Source organism: Sceloporus occidentalis, unplaced genomic scaffold, assembly GCF_023333645.1.
Source record: "Sceloporus occidentalis isolate IW3139 unplaced genomic scaffold, rSceOcc1.0.p SCAF_3, whole genome shotgun sequence".
Classification (NCBI taxonomy): Eukaryota; Metazoa; Chordata; class Lepidosauria; order Squamata; family Phrynosomatidae; genus Sceloporus; species Sceloporus occidentalis.
In genome coordinates, this window is record NW_028316983.1 from 60,529,327 (window position 1) to 60,548,225 (window position 18,899).

The window sequence follows — 18,899 nt, forward strand, 5'->3', positions numbered from 1 at the left end:
TTCTGAGAGCAGTGGTTCAAAAAATCAACTTTTCCAAACTCTGAGAGAAAGCCAGCATAGTGCAGTAGTTAGAATGCTGGACTGCAAAGATCTACATTTTAGTCCAGTGGTAGCGAACCTATGGCACAAGTGCCAGAAGTGGCACTCAGAGCCCTCTCTGTGGGCACACACACCATCACCACAGCACAGAGTTCACCAGAGTTTGTTACTAGAAAATCAGAGGGACATGGCACTTTGCGATAAATAAGTGGGTTTGGGGTTGCAGTTTGGGCACTCAGGCCCGTTACACACGGGCCCTTCCGGTGCCCCCATCACGTGCTAGGGGCTGGCCGAGAACCTAGCGTCCACACTGACCTCACCCCTAGCATGTGACGGGGGCATAATAATGGCAGCGCCCTATACACACAGGTGGCGCCATTATTACATGCCGGACGCATAGCGTCCGCACGTCGTGCCCCGGATATGACGCCGCGAGTGCGCAAGTAGCACCTCACGGCATCACATCTGGGGCACAAGAAGAAGCCCCATTTCGGCGCTTCTTATTTGCAGCGCGGAGGAGTCGCGCGGTTTGGCTGCTGCGACTCCTCCGCGCTGCAACCGGCAGTTTCTAAAATGTAGTCCATACTGAGGCCCTGTCTGCACAGGGCAGATATTCTGTGGGCAGCCCAGAATATCTTTGCCCCACAACTGCCCTGACTTCTCCCTGTTACCTAGCCTTCCATTCACACACCACTGTGGCCGTCTCCATAGGTGTCTCACTGAACTGCCCAGTGCATCTACCACCACTGCAGATCACTCACTTCTGAGGTCAGAATGAGGCACTCAGTGACAATCACATGGCTGGGTGCCTAAATGAAATGGAAGCCTTCCTCCATCCAGAGAGTTCCCATTTCCAGGTGACCCACCTGTGAACCTATGAGTATTGGAGACCAGGCTAATGCAGTGAACTGGGGAGGGGGGATAAGGGGGTGGGAGTAACTGATCCCACCCTGCTTTCCAATCCTATGTTTACTGAAGAGGTGAACCCTGATCAACAACCAGGGCTTATGTATTGGGGCTAAAATAGGTTCAGTACCCAAGTCAAAATCAAATAATAGAGGAAAGTATCAAAGAGATAGGCAGAAATATGAACCTTGTTTTGGTGGATATTTCCTCACCCCATCCCTCCTGCATTTTTGGCATTCAAACGACTGGCTGCAATAAATAAATCCCACACCCACAATACCAATTGCAACATTTTTCTCCTAGACAATTGCACAATCATTCCAGGAAGCAACGCAATCACCAAAGAAAAGCAATTCTAGAGTTGTGTATATTCTTTCACTTCCAGTCTGCTGGGTTCCTATAAAGCTGATTCAGAGCAACAGCACAGGCACATCACAGTAAAGGAAGCAGGGTTCTTGTTGTGGTCTAGTAGATTGGAACACACCAGGATGAGTCGAGCAGTCATATGGACCGGTAAGCCTTTTGATGAAATTTATACTCAGACTTGGGAACTCTTTTGCAAGTAGTCAGGGACGTAGCCGGGGGCGGGGGGTCTTGGGGTCTGGACCCCCCCCCTTCCATTAGAAAAATGAATGGTGTGTGCTGCTGTGCCGCCACACTCAAGCCCCATTATAATGGTGGCACTTAGTCTGGACCCCCCCCCCCTTCCTAAAATCCTAGCTACATCCCTGGAGTAGTGTTCAGGCAAGTCAGCTTAGGATCACAGAAAGTGTTGTTTTCTATGAACAGGGAGTGTTGCTTTCTATGAACAACATATGAGGAGGACAGGTAAATAATATTCTGAAGTTTGCAGTTAGAAATCTTTACATTCCAGGGGGCCTCCAGAAAATCCAATATCCATGCATGAGAAAATCCCATATAACTGACCAGTAAGCAGGTGTGCTTTCTGACTCATTTAAGAATATGCACTGCATCCATTCGGATCCCTTTATTGATCTAAAGAATAATCTTGAAAGTGAAATGAATAGGATTTTGATTGTTTGGTGTTTATTGCAAAGTTAAATTTGTCGTGGTATACCATAATTTCCTTCTCTCTCTCTCTCTCTCTCTCTTTTTGCATTAGGTGTAGTTGCACTGATATGTCTACAACATGGTACGTCATTGTTTCCTTCTTCATTTAGAGCTCTTCATTTAGAACTTCCTTGTTCCATAGGTCAAACATTTAAAGAGTGCCCCCGGGAGGTATGGTTTCCTGCCATTTCACAGATATTCACGTCTCTTTCCTCCCATGTATGTTTCCAGCCTCACAAATACAGTACAGATATCTACTATACTATCTGCATTTTGAGTACTTCAGATTTTGGATTCTGGATAAGGGATACTCAACATGTTTCTGATCCAAAAATACTTCTATTATGTTTTCCGTTACGCATGTTTTTCTATGCTAAGAAGTTCCAATATTACATCTTTACCTCTTGTGAGAACTGCTCCTCTTGTTGTTTTTTTATTATCTTGGCTGCTTTCTCTGTTCTTTTTCCAGCCGTGCAATATCTTGCAACAACCAGAACTATACAATGTAACCCAAATGTCTTCCAGCTCTTAATTCCTTTCCTTATCATTCTCTGCCAGTTCAGTTCCCATTAGTGTAGGGTTTGCTTTTCCCCAGACATATTTCGCTTTATATTTGCTTACATGATGGAACTGATTTTGCCATTTTGATGTTCATTCACCCAGTTTGAAGAGATCTTTCTGAACAGCGGTGGCTGGTGACTCCCACATCAGTAGGAGACTGAATCCGCTCCAAGTTGTATTACTGCATTTATCCAATAAGTTGAATGCTAAGACCAAATAGGTTTGGCATCACTGACAGCTCCTTCAAAGTTTGTGTCCACACTACACAATTATTGCAGTTTGATATCACTTTAACTGTCATGCCTTTAGAATCATGGTGTATGTAATTTCAAGAGATCTTAGAATTCTCTCCCAGAGGAAATATGTTAGAGAATCCTAAGTACTTCAGCAAACTACAAATGCCACAATTCCATATGATGTAGCCATGTCAGGAAAGTGATACCAAACAGCTATAATTGTGTAGTGTGGATACATATTGAATACAAGAATGGATTTACTGGCTTTCTGACATGAGGGTCATCAGTCTTTGCCATTTCTGGAGCTGCACCCACACTGCAGAAATAATCCAGACTGACATGACTTTAACTGCAATGTCTCAATGTTATGGAATTCTGGGAATTGTAGTTTGTTGTGGTACCAGAGCTATTTGACAGAGAAGCCTAAATATTTCACAAAAAAAACTACAGTTCTCAGAATTACATAGCAATAAGCCATGGCACTTCAAGTGATGCCAATTTGGATTATTTCTTCAGTGCAAATACAGCCTGGCTCTCTTTGCTATCCAGTTTTTCTGTGACACCCCTAAACTATTTTTGTTGTCTTCTGTGAAACTGGTGGCCTCCTTGCTCACACCTAACTCCATTTTGTTGCATGTTCATTAACTCTCTTTTCATTTTATCTTTCTGAATCGCCATAACAGTTTCTACCTTTAAGCTGGTTTGCTATTTCACCAACTGGTCTCAGTACCGGGAAACCGCAGGACGCTTTGTCCCAGATGACATTGATCCAGATCTCTGCACCCATATCATTTATGCTTTTGCCAACATAAAAGACAATCAGATTGTCACCACTGAGTGGAATGACATGAGCACGTATGAGAGTATCAACAGTCTTAAAAGCAGGTAGGTACAGTAGCAAGACACGTACAAACTTTGCAACACAAAAGTGAAGTAGCATCTATAGCTGCCTCATACTGATACATAATGGCTCATGCTGAGGTGTGGTAAATTACTTTTTGGACAGTAGTTCCCAAGATGCATCTAATAAGAGCCCTAATGTGCAAGTCCTCAGGCAGTATTCTTAAGAACTGTAGATGCATCTAATGTGCAGTCCTAATGTGCAAGCCCTGATCCAACTGAAATTGAACTCATAACCATTTTTAACTGAATGATGTTCCATGTTCATAAACTCAGTGTTATAGTTGGGTAATCTCTGGTAGTCTTTCAAGATGAGTTTCTTTAGATGGGAATGTGTACTTCACTTATTTTAACTTACTTTCAAAGATGGTAAGCCAGCCCCTTTTCTTTGGGAGGGGGGGACTTGTCATTCTGCCCCAGGATACCAGTGTTTATTTCAATCAGCCTTTGATAGATTCTGAGTAAAAATTATACACTTAATTTTTACTTCCTTTTCTCTTATTCATTGATTTATTTAGAAATCCCAGACTGAAAACTCTTCTCTCTATTGGAGGATATTTGGGATCCAAGTCGTAAGTCCAAAATTATCAATTTATTCAATTTCTGCTTTTGGTAGCCAAGATTAAATGTCAGAAAAGCCACTGATGCAAACAAACCTCACACACAAGGCTGGTTACAGCTTCAAAGCATGACATGGAAAGGGAAAGGAAAGGAAGGAACTGAGCAGCACCTTTTATGAGAATGTTTATTTTAACATGGATTTTGTGGCTATCAATCCACTTCTTCAGTGCACTATTGTAGTTAGAAGCACAGCCACAGGCATATTGGAAGGTTATAATGTAATAGGATACACAAACATGCACATTGCGAGCAGGGTCATAAATCATCAGAGAGTTGTGTGAGATGGTATAGGTTTGTCAAACAGCTAGTCTGTAATCCTGAGATGTAAACCAACAGTTAGAACTGTGGTAACAAAATCAGTATCAAGCTTCATAGGAATAATAGTCACTGAAGCCACACTACTGGAGGAAAGAGTTAGGCTCTCCCCTCCTGATGCTCCCCAGCATTAGCATTGATCAGGCATAGCAAAGCACATATTTAACATATGTTTATATATCATTTAAATAAGATACCTTAATTTTTAAAACCCTATCCTGTGTTTAAAATCCAGCAATGAAAAGAACTTTGAAAATGCAAGCTCCTTCTCCACTAACCCCTCTCTGTCCCCTAGCAGAGTAGCTTCTTTCCTCCACCAGGTAAATAACTACTTATGTGAGCCAATGCCCCTCATTGTTTGTACAATTTATCTTTTGCAGAAAATAATGTGAATTTTGGAGAAATTATATAAACTGAACATTCACATGGAGGCCCTCATGGCAGTCCTTTCCTACACTCCATTGCCTTTTTCTTCTAGTTGTGAACATACTGTATATATGAAAACATCTTGTTAGAGCCATCAGCAAGTCACCCATTATAACTTTCAGCTAACTACGGATTATGGGTACAGCTGTCCTTAAAACACCAGTCAGTAATCCTGGATCACACCTATGTGATTGCAAGCATTGTGTCACCATGCCCTCCAATATTTCACAGAGGAAAACTGGGACATTTGTGGCCAAGCAAGATCACAATGTGGCTTGGATGGCAAAAGCTATTAATGAAAAGAATACACAAGCTAGGAAAGCCTGCAAGTTCTTTCAAGTTATTTTGACTTAAAAAATTTGTGAACCCACAGACTTAACTATACACTACATGATCTCAAACTAGAGGATAATATTTAACATCATCATCCCCTTAAGAATGTTGACAATGGAGTATTCTAAGCTGCCACCTTGGATATAACTTTGATTTGGGGCAACTGAAGAAAGCAGAAGTGGAAAAGTTTTGCTAATTCATTTATTAATTCCTGTTTGTTAATCTCTAATATGTTGTAATATACCATATCATTGGCTTTGATTTAAGATGACTCTATAAAGACGATTCTATAAATCTTCAAGAGACTCTGGCTGCATCAGCACAGCAGAAATAGTCCAGCTTGACACCATTTTAACTGCCATAGTTCAATGCTATGGAATTCTGGGAATGGTAGTTGGTTGTGGCACCAGAGCTATATGACAGAGAAGGCTAAATATCCCAGAATTCCATAGCACTGAGGCATGGCAGTTAAAGTGGTGTCAAACTGAATTATTTCTGCAGTACAGATGCTCTTTCTGTTATTACCCATCCTGCTGAAATCTTGTATACCTAGAGCCATGGCTTCCGTGAAGGAGTCAGTCCACTTGTAATGCAGTCTTCTTCTTTGCCTACAGACTACCACAATGAGTCATGCTGTCTTATGATATATCCAAAGTATGATAGCTTCAGTTTAACCATTTTAGTTTCTAGTGAAAATTCAGGTTTGATTTGTTTTTAGGCATATTTATTTATCATTATGGCAGTCCATGTATTTGTAGAGCGCTCCTCCAGCAAAACATTTCAAATGATCTTATTTTTCCTCTCTCTCTCTCTCTCTCTCTCTATATATATATATATATATATAGAGAGAGAGAGAGAGAGAGAGAGAGAGAGAGAGAGAGAGAGCCTTTCAGCCTTTCCCCTCTTCAATTATAATATTGTGTGTTGGTGTATAGCATTTGACCATATTATAAATACAGTGAATACGGCATTATTGATTAATATGTGCCCATAGCAATGCATCAGAAACAAAACAGATGCCACTGTAGGTTTTACTTGGTACAAAAAAAAAAACCTCAGTGATATTTCTATGAAAAATGCAAAAATAAAAAATCCTCTAATTCTGCATTTTCCATCTGTTACAGCTTTAGAAATGTAACAAAATCTCCTGCCACACGCTCAGAATTTGTGGCATCAGTGGTGCAGTTTCTTCGGGAAAACAGTTTTAATGGCTTGGATCTTTCTTGGCAATACCCAGAACAGAGTGATAGAAGACGTTTGGCTAACCTGGTTAAGGTACATTAAATATAAATCATTTCTGTGTAAGCAGGATTTAGCAAGATATGGATTTAAGAGACAAATGAGCCAATTTAAAAATAATGTCTCTGGGTTTCTGCTCAGTGTATCTCCAAAAAGAAATGTCACTCTTCTTTAGAAACATCCAGAACCTTTAAGACATGGCACTGAATGGTAGAAGTTACCAAAACTTGGAAGCTTGTGGAGTCAGCTTCCAGAATTTATCTGCTAGCATGGCTACCTGGGTATTATAGTCTGACAAAGTAACTTTTCCAAACTCCATAATTATCTAGAGCAGCCACAGTGTTAGAAAAAGAACTGAAGATGGCCAAAGGACTCCGAAGTACAAATTATTATTAATATGCTGCACAGAAAGTGACCTGTTCCATAAATCACAACAATATCTTATCCTTTAGGACCTATATTACGCATTTGTAACAGAAGCTCAGAACAATCCAGGTATGGAAAAACTCCTACTGAGTGTTGCAGTTCCAGCTGGAAAGGAAGCCATTAATAAAGGCTATGATATTATGAAGATCTCAAGGTAAATCCTTTCAGCTGTATCTGTTACACACAAAGAAATGGCTAATGTATATTAGTGAGAAGTACCTTGAATGGAAAACATACTATCCGGGGAAACTGCAGCATACAAGGGCATTTCGTATTGGCTGTGGTTTAAATAGTGCAGATGAGCAAATAAATGCTATGGGGATTTGTGCTCATTAATGAATCTCTGGTTTTAAATAAGAGTTCAGCCTTGTACAGCTTCCCATCCTCATCCTCTTCTTTAAAAAGAATTGAGGTTCTAGTCCCAACTAGAGTAGACCCATCCAACCATGTAGGTAAACCCAACAGATTCCATGCTTCAATGGCTCTACTCTAGTTGAGATTAAGAATAGGATTTAACATAAGTGTCATATCTTCAGATATGCTGAGAGGAAATCTAGTGCAGGTAGTTAAATAGGTACTTTGTTTGAACCTTACAGATTTGAAATGTAAGCATGACCACACTTACACAGCATGGTTTGCTTTACTATTTATTCTCCAGTTCTGCAGATTTCCTTAATTTCTTGACCTTTGATTTCCATGGTTACTGGAAAGATGGCAGTCACAAGTACACAGGGCATACAAGTCCCCTTCAGAAGGGGAATGCTGACAGTGGAACTGCATCGTCTTATAATGTGGTAAGTTGTCAGTCCAAAGACTATGTAAACTGTTGTGAAAACTTTTCCAGATAGGACCCTGGATGACATGTTCTCCCTTGATCATGAGGAAAATCAAGCAACCCTGGCCATGAGTTGGATCTAGTTATCTGTATCTGCACAAGTTATTCACAAGTCATGAGTCATTCCACCTGTCCCTCTCAGCAAACCTTTCTTTCTCTCAGCCTCATCTTTGAACCAAGGTCCCATATTTGTGCTCAGATTCAAATATAGACATTAAGAGGAATGTGCTTTTCACCCAGTTAACCCTTTTCTCTTCTTCAGAGCTATGAGCCTTGGCAATCACTTGCAAATTAAATCTTTTTTTACTTTCAAATAGTCAATGGCCAAACAAAGGATGCTTAATGCAATATATGCAACTGAGGAAAATCAAGTGCAAAAGAAATCAGACATTCTCATACTTTTCACTGTTTATGTTATGTACAGACCTCATTTGTTGCTCTTTAGAAACAGAAAACAGGAGAGAGGCATTTGTAATATGAGCTTGCATCCTGGAAAGAGTCATTTTAAACTTTGTGTGTCAAAAGGCACTTTTTGTATGTCATATAGTTGTCCTGCCCCCCCAGCTTTAATATTATTAACAACTAATTAATAAATATTATTAATAAAATATATTTTCATTAATAACTTACAGTTATTACATTTCTTTTAAAATTGGTTTTGACAGGATCATAATTGAAGGTATATGTAACCCATAATGCAGCACATTAGAACTGGAATATGCAGAGTGTAGCAGCAAATATGCATAGTGATTAATCTATCCCTCTTTCTTTCCTCCCCTCTTTTTTGCAGGATTATGCAATAAAATATTTAATAAGTAAGGGTGCTCCAGCTGAGAAGATCATCATGGGAATCCCCACATATGGGCAGACTTTCACTCTTTCTTCCACACAAACTGTGGTCGGTGCTGTGGCATCTGGTCCAGGGACACCTGGTGCTTTCACAAAAACAGAAGGAATTCAGGCATATTATGAGGTAGCAAGGATTTCATTCATGTTTGTCTTCCCATTTAGCCCATGGAAATCACAGTCTCTCTCTGTCTTCTGGACCACTGTCAAGGAAATTGGATGACCAAGTCATATTCTCTCACTCTTGGAGAAAGGCAGTGGTGGCACACCTCCTCTGAATACATCTTGCCAAGAAAAGCCTAGTATAGGTTTGCCATAAATTGGAGTTGACTTGTTGGCACATAGCAACATCCACCATAACATATGTCATTGCATGGAAATGTTGCCTTTTAAAAATGATTACACTTAGAAGCCCAGTTCCCAGCCAACATGACAACTGCCACATGTTCTCAGGGTGATTGTTCAAAAAAGTAAAAATGTAAAAATGTAGTCCACATGCAACAGACATTTGTTGTTGTGTTAATTGCCCTCAAGTTGAATGAGAGCCCTCCAGCCCACACTATCACCAACAGCCCTGGTCAGGTCTTGCAGACTCAGGGCCATGGCTTCCTAGAGTGAGTCTATCCATCTGGGATGTGGTCTCTCACTTTTCTGTGGAGACTGAGAGTCTTTGGTATTTGTGCAGGCTCTGCATGCAATTTAGAACTCTGAATTTACCAAGGGAGTTTTGTTAAGAAAAAGACAAAAGAAATGTATGAACACTTTGCTACAAAGAAGGAATTTGAAGGCTATCCCAAAAATAAAAGGTAGGACGAAAAAGAAAAATGAAGGAATGATATTGGGGGTGGGGGGAGAAAACAGAAAGGGAAAGGAATAGGAATTAAAAAAGGAAAGGAGGCATGTTTATCCTTAATCTACTGAGAGAAATTCAGGGAGGAATCCTCAGCAATGAATAAATCCAATCAAGGGAAGATATGTTCCCATCTCAGAACTTGGATGGTTGTTTGGATTATAGCTCTCAGAATCCCAACAGCCAACATAGACATTGGCTGTTGTCCACAAGTATACTGGAACCTATAGTCCAAAAAATAACTTTCCCATACTTTGTAGGAGGGCATCTGCCAAGCAGAAATGCAGAGTGTTTTGGTGGAGAGACTAGTGCACAGTTAGGCACGGCTGGTGAAAGACATTTTGCTGCTTGCAGCAAAGCAACAAAAATCATCTCATGCAAGGTGTCTAGTATCAAAGACCAACAACTTACTGATACAGAAAAAGCCCTATCTTTTGAATGCTGGTGGCCCATGATTTGGGGAGCAGGTGTGCCTCATCTTGTCACTGCACAAGGGACCACAGGACCTTGCTTTTTGTACATGTATACCATATTTCACATAAAGATGAAACACTAAGCAGCCAATATTTGGAGCACAAGTCATCTAGAGCTTTAAAAGTAAAAACCAGAACCTTTAATTGAATTCTGGAAGTGCTATTTATTTATGTATTTATATACTTTTTATCTCTTGCAATTTATTCCTACTAGATCTGCAGTTTTAATCATGGTGCCAAGAAAGTATGGATCGATGAGCAAGCAGTTCCTTATTCTTACAAAGGAAACCAGTGGGTAGGATATGAAGATGTGGCAAGTGTTCAGATTAAGGTCCATTTCTTGTTTTCATTTCTTCTTTAATTGCATTTTATTCTTTGAATATGTGATGTGTTTTAATGCTGTAACAGCTTAATTTTATTTTAATGCTGACATTTTGTATGTTTTTAATTGTATCATTCTTTTAAACTGTGAGCCACTTTGAGTCCCAATGTTTGGGGGAAAGTGGGATATTATTATTATTATTATTAGTAGTAGTAGTAGTAGTATATAATGTCATCTATGGATGCTAGTGAGCAACTTACAAAGGTTATGTAATAATGTGAGAGCCCTACTGGTGTAATGGCAGATTGTAAGGTCATCAACATGACAGTCCCTTTTATGCCACACAGAAGAGTCCACTAATTCAAGACACTGTGTTGATGTTGATATCTCTCTCTCTCTCTCTCTCTCTCTGTGTATATATATATATATACACACACACACACACACACACACACACACACACACAAAGAACAGCTGAAATCCTAAGTTCCTGGTAGCTCTCTGAAGCATTTCTGAGGCACTGAAGACCAAAATGCTGGGAAATGATATCTACAGCAGTCTCCTGGTTGCAGAGTGCCTTGAGAAAAGGCAGCTGGAAATTGAATTCCTACCACAAGTACTTATCCTAAGGCAACTGGAAGCACATTACAGACATCATTTCCCAGTGCTCTGATCTCAAATGCCTCAGAAACATTTCAGCCAAGGTGCTACCAGGTTATGGAAAATTGGTTTGGTTTTTTTTGGGGGGGGAGGGTGGCAGATTCAGTCAATCATGACCATAAACCCACAGCACTCAGGATATTATAAGTCCAGCTTGTGATATCATAACTACTGAACAGGATGCCAGTCAATATTTCTAGCAGTTTTCATTTTCATCAGGAGCAGATATTTTGTAAAGTTTTCCACTTAAGACCAAGGAAGTCCAAAATACTTTGGATGGCATAGCTCAACACAATACACTGCAGCTGGTAAAATCCATTTTCCCTCCAGCTACTCTGAAGACTGCAGCTGAATTCAGGGGAAATTATGAGGATATTATAATGGGTGAGCCAATCATGTCATAGTCTCTGCTAATAAAAAGATCCCAAGTCTTTAACCCTATGAATCCTGTCTCCAGTGTATCACTGCTGAACAGAATAAAAGAGATGTCACCCCCATCAGGCATTATAGCAATTTTGAGACCTAATTATTTTCTGCCAAAGTCTAGGGTAAGTATTGGAAGGAAGACCCGTTTATACACTCGGGATGGGATTCACATTGTCTACCTCTGCTCTGTACAGAACACTTGCCAGAGAACTAGCAGCTAACTGCAAACAGAATAAAAACTGTGGCTACCAGTTGAGGTTTTTAGAAAGATTTGCTAGTCATTCTGCACCCAGTCTAATTATTTATTTTACTTTATTTCACCGGATCACATTAAACTGCTGTTGAAGAGTTGTGAGGATTTACTGTGGATTACTAAGTGATTAAGCATACACTCCTTGTTGGTCTTTGATGGCTGAGAGGTAGTTGAGCCAACACTACGCCAGATGAAGTTCTACTAAATCCAAACCCCTCTCAGTTTAGGGATATTAAAAATTATTTAGGACTACCCTGGCCATGGCTTAATGTTGAGCCACCACTGTGACTTTGTTTCTGAGTGGGACAAGATTTGGATCTTCATAAATCAACTTTTTCTTCACATCACTCTTTTCTTCACCAACCCCCCACCCTCATTTGGTTCTTCTGTCAGACAGGAGAGCAGTTCTCTTGACAGATCCCTCTGTTGGCTGATCTCTGAGATCAGCCAACAGAAGAGGGGTTTGCCAGGAAAAGGGGCTTTTCAGCTGGCAGAAGAAGATTTTGCCTATTCCTAGAGCACTCCCCAATCCACACATCTTTTGAATCAGGAGTGTATGGTAATTTTTTAATCGTATGCCCATTTACATGGGATTAACTGGCATTGAACTCAATGCAGCCTGTCTCCAAGTAGAGATGTATGGGATTGCACTGCAAGACATTTGCAAGTTTGTTCATAATTTTGTCCATTTAGCAAGTTGCCTTTTGAGAATTGCCAGGAAATGGCATTTGTTAACATCTCAGCAGAACTGTTTCTACAGCTGCAAATAGCATACAAATTGACACTATTGAATTATATAGAGTGGTGACATCATTTATTAATTCTTTCAAGTGAATATAGACATACTGCATCATTATGTGAAAAGCACCACTGGCCACTAATCTTGCATGTCAGTTTGCACCAATGAGAGAATATGCAAACTAGAAAAGGACCCTGTACTATATAGCACCATCAGTGGTGATCAGAACATTGCCTGGATGAGCTAATTTATCCCCTCTACACTGCACCAGTGCACAGCACTGGCTGGTCCCTGGTGGCAAAACTTAAGAAAAGATCTTGGCATCTAAGGCCCATTACAGATGGGCTAAAAAGTACACGCAGAGCGTGTACTAGGGTTAAGACGGGGCGGTGCTTCTGCACCGCCCTAACCCTAGTGTGCACTCTGCGCACACAAAATGGTGGCGACCATTCCAGACGGCTGCCACCATCGATATGTGACGACCGCGCCGCCTCCAAATGAGGCGGCGCAGTTGTGATGTATTGGGGTCGCGGCAGGGTGCCTAGGGTGCCCTTTCCGTGACCCCGGAAGGAGCTCTGTTTCGGAGCTCCTTCCTGGTTTGGTCCGCTGGGCGCAGCCTTCAGACAGCTGCGCCCAGCGGACCAAAGGAGGAAGGGGCTAAACGGCCCCTTTCTCCTTCTCCCCGCCACCACGGGGTGTCCTTGGGGCTTGAAGCCCCAAGGACACCCCTTTCCAGGCCTCGGGGAAGTGGCCTTTTGCCGCTTCCCCGCAGCCCGGAAAGCGGCGGATCGGGGCCTCAGCGGCTGCCGCTCTGAACGCTGAGGCCCCAATCCGGCGGGGAAAGGGGCGGTCTGTAACGCGCCAAAGTCTCTTATTTGGTCTGCACCTAGTACATTATTTATATATACCTTAAAGATATGTGTTTTCATCAGCACAAATAATCTGTCCACTGATGAAAAATACACATTCATTCCGATCACAGTTGCTGTGGCCAGTTTGTCACATTCTGGTGGCAAACCTCTCTGTACTTAGCTAGACCGGTCTTCAGAAGGCGGGCATTAGTCCAACACCAGGTTCATACTTGAAGCTTGATCTGCCAAAGGTTGAGTCTGCCTGCATAGCCTTCAAAAGGCCAGGGTCATCTCATATCCACACCACAATTAGGTGGCAGAGTAGGACTTTGTAGAGGGTTACTGATGTAACTCTTTTTGTTATTGTGTGCCTTCAAGTCACTTCTGACTTATGGTAACCCTAAAATGAATCTTCTGTCTGTGAGCTGCTTTGAGTCCCCTTCCATGGTGGCCCATAGCCACCATTGATAATATTTTAAAGCTCTGTTAGTGACAGCACAAGCTTTGTGCAATATCTTATCTATTACGAACTGTTGTGCTTCTAGTTTTTCTTAATTCCTTTCTCTCTCTTTCAGGTTCAGTACATGAAAAATAACCATTTGGGAGGCATTATGATTTGGGCACTTGACCTAGATGATTTTTCAGGTTCTTTCTGCAATGAGGGAAAATACCCTCTTCTTGGAGCTGTAAAAAAAGAGCTGGATAAAGAAGAGCCCATTTCTGCAAAATAATAATCTTGAATATCAAGAGAACCTTGAGGATACAAGGAATCTTTATGTTTGTATTGTAGGAAATGAATAGAAACGACCAAATTGCCATATTGGAAGCATGATGATGGTTCCATGTTTCTTAAATGCTATAAAACAGACAACTATGGTTAATTTTGTGTGATTCTGTGATTAATATGGTTCTATCCTTACTGATTCAATGTAATGGACTGAAGGCATTAATTCCTCCTACCACTTCCTGTGCTGCTGCATTCTTTTGTCTGGGTTTCTGGGGTTGGTTTATTATTATTATTATTATTATTATTATTATTATTATTATTGAAGATGTTTCATTGTGATCACATGCTAGATATTAGGCTGCATGTATTGGTTTTTAAATATATACCTAATGGTTTCAATGCCTTTTTGAAATGGGTTTTGTTTCCTTGACTGGGAAATTACATTTATGCATGTATGTTTTGTGGTGAGGGACTGAGCAGGGAAGTGGAGAAGAATGATTGCAGAAGCATGCATCACCAAATTGGCCTCATAGCATTACTGCAGTGAAGGTGTGTTAGTAATTGTTTCCATGCTGGTATGATTCCACATGCTTAAATGATGTGATTGCTGCAAGACAACAAGCTGGTGTGATAAAGCCCTAATTATTTCCCTATGTAGATCATAGCAAGTTTTTATATGAAAAGAACTTCTAGAGAGGAGGATGTCGGTGCAGTTCTAGATCAAATAGTTAGATTTCCTACATGCCATTATCCTGTCATACTTTGGTGACATAATGAGAAGACACAACTCACTGGAAAAGTCAATAATGCAAGGAGAGGTGGAGGACAGCAGAAAGAAGGTTGCATACTAGATGGTTAGACAATCAAGGAGGTTGTTCTCACTAGGTGAAACCCCGCGTTATTAATCGAATCCAAGGAGTGGCGTTCCTATTAGGATCCGATTTAAACCTAGAACGGTTCTAGAGCAACCCGCAATCATCTCCACTACAAATCGAATTGTAGAGCGGAATAAAATTTTGATTCGAGTTTTCCTCATTTAACACGTGTTAAAAAAACACTAGGGTCTGACCTACGTTTTTCCATTTATTCGATTTAGGAACCAGAGCATTTAAATAGGAACGACAGCCTTTGAAATTGCGTTAGATGAATGGGAGGAGCGGAGTGCGATGGGGCTGTCCTTGGGGGAGTTGCCCTTTCTGTCCCCATCCGTCTGGCTGTCGCCATTTTTGCTTCCCTCACCCCTTTGTTCGCTGTGGTCTTTCAATAAGAGATAAGGGTTATTTTTATTTTTTATTTTAATGGTTTACAGGCGCTTAATCTCTTCAGCGCTTTAAGTGCCTGAAGTCCCGGCTGCTCAAGGCTTCCCCCGGTGGATTGCAACCTCCCCTCTGTGTGGGGAGAGCCCATTTCTAACGGAGGAGAGGCAGGGAAGGGATGGCTCCTCTCAAAGAGGCATTCCCTGCCCGCTTGGGCACTGATCTTGCCCAGGCAGAGAAGGGAAGGCTCCTCGCGAGGAGGCATCTGATCTCACCCAGGCAAGGAAGGGAAAGCTCCTCGCGAGGAGGCATCTGATCTCGCCCAGGCAGGGAAGGGAAAGCTCCTCGCGAGGAGGCATCTGATCTCGCCCAGGCAGGGAAGGGCTCTGATCAATGGGGGGGGGGGGATAGAGCCTTTCTCCCTCCCTTTCTCAAATGGAATCTGCCTTCTCCTCCAACCCTGGAAAGAGAATCTTTGGGAAGAGTGCTCCCTCCCTGCTTTTCCAGCAGCCTCCTTCATTGATCTCTGTGCTCTCTGAAGGGATTCTCCCTGGCTGTCTTGGGAGACAGGATGCTGCCCTCCAAAACCTATCCCATAGTTCCTCTGGAAAGAGCTTCGCTTTGCCAGAAGCCTCTCCCATTGATCTCTGTGCTCTCTGAAGGGATTCTCCCTGGCTGTCAATGAAATGGAAACGATGCCAAAAGATAAATCGCTTCCAAATATTCCGGATTAACGTTACGTCATTCTGACGTACTATTGATTGACAGCTCCAAATAAGGTATGGAGGAGAAGAATCGCTTTATTTAAACACCGATTTCATGCCAAGTAGGAACGCTTGCAGGTAAAAACTTCGATTTAAATAACCAGATGGGAACGATGAACAAAGCGATTCGGATAGCGGGATAAGAACAGTGTTATTTTGAATCGATTTTATTAAAAACGTAGTATTTTAAATCGTTTCAAATCTTAAGTGGGAACATCCTCAAGGAGGCCACAGCTCTGAGCGTGCAGGGCCTAAACAGAGCAGATGAAGATAGTGAGGCCTGGAGATGTCTCACTCATGGAGTCACCATGAGTTGAAATCGACTTGAAGGCAGTTAACAGCAACACCTAAAACTTACCCTACAAATGCTTTTTAAAAAAGCTCCACAGTGAGAGTTTTACATTTAACCCCAAGATAAATCCAACAAAAATGGTAACAAGATAATGTGTAGTTCAGCCAACCTGTTGGGTACAGAGCAAACCCATGTTGATGATCTTAAATACTCAGAGGAAGTTCATATAACAAAATCAAAACAGACAGACACTGGAAAGAGGTAAGAAAGCGGTTCTAACAAAATGCTTAAACAGCAGAATCATCACATAATGCCAACTAATCAGGCACCATACATATGAGATATAAAACCAAGGTCTTTGCTCTGAGTGATACAAAGCCAGTTTTCCTAACTGGAAAGCCCCACAGGGCTAGTGCTATTTGATGTGGTAAAAAGGAATATTTTGTTTAAAAATGTAGTTAAAGATTTCCCATACCTTGGATCAAACATTGATCAAAACAGAGACTACAGTCAAGAAATCAGAAGAAGACTAGGAATGTGAAGGACAGCTATGAAAGAACTAGACAAGATCCTAAAATGCAAAGAAATACAGCTGAACACAAAGTTAGAATTCTCCAAGCAGGATTCCCCATCACTGTGTACAGATGTGAGAAGAATTTGTAAGTTCCTTTACAGAAGTGGCTGGATATTTTTGTCCATTGTGGCCATATTCGGTTTCCAAAGCAGAGTTGCACATGGCTGTGAATTGAGTGTAGCTGTGCATGCACCTTGCACATTGATGTGCAATATTTGTGCAAGCACATTAAGCATGGGTATGTGTTGTACATGCCTATCTAATTATATATTCAGTTGTGCAACATTTCCATTTCTTAAGGAGAACTAAAAACTGCTTACTAACTCTGTGAGGATAAAGTTATACTTCACCTCCTCAGTGTGTGATGTCAGCCATAACAGAGTGTGGTTTTAAGAGAGATCTCAGTTTAAAAATAACTTGCTTTATATATTCTGGACAATCATAGCATCTATCAAGGAATGACAAAGATGATGGGAGATTCCAACAAAGAAGGCATATACAGAGGAAAAACTGCAGTAACCTACAATAAAACCTAACAAAAAAAATACAATTTGACCTTTGGAATCCTGGGTACATGATAAAATGTATCACTTTTCTTTGGGAGAGAAGAGAAAATAGGATTAGGCTAAAGAATATGATAACTGCAGTCGTTTTAAAGCTTTCACAAACCAGAGCTCCACTTGAAAACCGATTATTGGAAACTATTTTCAGGCTTTTTTAAAAAAATAGAAAAACAGTATTAAATCTTTTAATTAAAAGTAGTATATATTTGTCATAAAACATTCAGAAATTGTACAATTTTTTCCTTTATTTGTATTTTACCTACATTCTATGTGAGTTTTACTCACATTTTTTTAATTCAAATTCTGCTTAGGATCTAGAAAAAATGATACCAAGAAATAGATTCACTCAAAGTAATTACAATGTGTGTACATGTACAGAGTGGCAATGGTGACTGCCAGGGAGCACAGGTGCTTGCCTAGCCCAGAGGTGATGCTGAGGCAGCCCTGGAATAATTGGGCTGATACGGCTAAATTTCACAGTAGGCAAAAAATAAAGAAACTACAGACTAGTCAGCCCAACCTCAATATCAGGAAAAATGTTAGAAGAGATTATACAAAAGTCTCCCTGCAAGTATCTTGATGAAAATGTAGGGATCAGTAGGAGACAACATGGGTTAGTCAAGAACAAATCCTGCTAAACTAATCTTTCAAATGGGTCACTAGTTTAGTAGTTGGTGGGGATGCCATAGATGTAATTTATCTGAATTTCAGCAAAGCATTTGACAACGTCCCCCATAATGTTTTGATTTGCAAGCTGATTAATGTGGAATAGATGGGAATTCTGTCAGATGGATCCATAACTGGTTAGAAAACCATACGCAATGAATCATCATCAAAGGCTGCACTTCAAATTTCAAGGAGGTCTAGAGTGGAGTGCCTCACATTCTATACTAGAGCCATAGTCAATGACTTTGATGTCAGGCTGGAAGGAATCTAGCACACTTAAAGAAAGGAACAGAATTCAGAAGGACCTAGATTAATTAATTAATTAATTAATTTGTTTTATTTATATACCGCTATTCCAAAGATCACAGTGGTGAACAGCAAGTAAGCTAATTAGCAAGTATACTAATTTGCCCCCAATAGTCTGGGTACTCATTTTAGTGACCTCAGAAGGATGCAAGCCTGAGTCGAGCTTGGGCCCTTTTGCTGGTCTTGAACTCGCAACCTTGTGGTTTTGAGTGATAAACAAGAAACTTGGGTAGAAATTATTGAAATGAAAATGCAATAGAAACAACTTCAAAATTCTGCATTTAGACCACAAAACTACAAAAACCAAATCCACTGGTATTGGATGGGGCCAGGATCAGCTAAAAGGACCTTGGGATTATTGTTGAATATAAATTGAACATGAGCTGCAGCAGAAAAGGTGAATGCTATTTTAGCTTGCATTAA

At 40.8% G+C, this 18,899-nt stretch overlaps 1 protein-coding gene across 1 annotated transcript; it reads left to right on the plus strand.

The window, feature by feature from the left end:
• Positions 1 to 1,321: 1,321 nt before the first annotated feature.
• On the plus strand, positions 1,322 to 14,454 carry CHI3L2 (chitinase 3 like 2). Its single transcript, XM_089514614.1, has 10 exons — positions 1,322 to 1,458; positions 2,069 to 2,098; positions 3,497 to 3,698; positions 4,232 to 4,285; positions 6,533 to 6,683; positions 7,100 to 7,227; positions 7,732 to 7,867; positions 8,699 to 8,881; positions 10,292 to 10,408; positions 13,904 to 14,454. The coding sequence occupies exons 1-10, from the start codon at positions 1,434 to 1,436 to the stop codon at positions 14,057 to 14,059; spliced, it is 1,182 nt and encodes a 393-aa protein (XP_089370740.1). The 5' UTR covers positions 1,322 to 1,433; the 3' UTR covers positions 14,060 to 14,454.
• Positions 14,455 to 18,899: the final 4,445 nt, after the last annotated feature.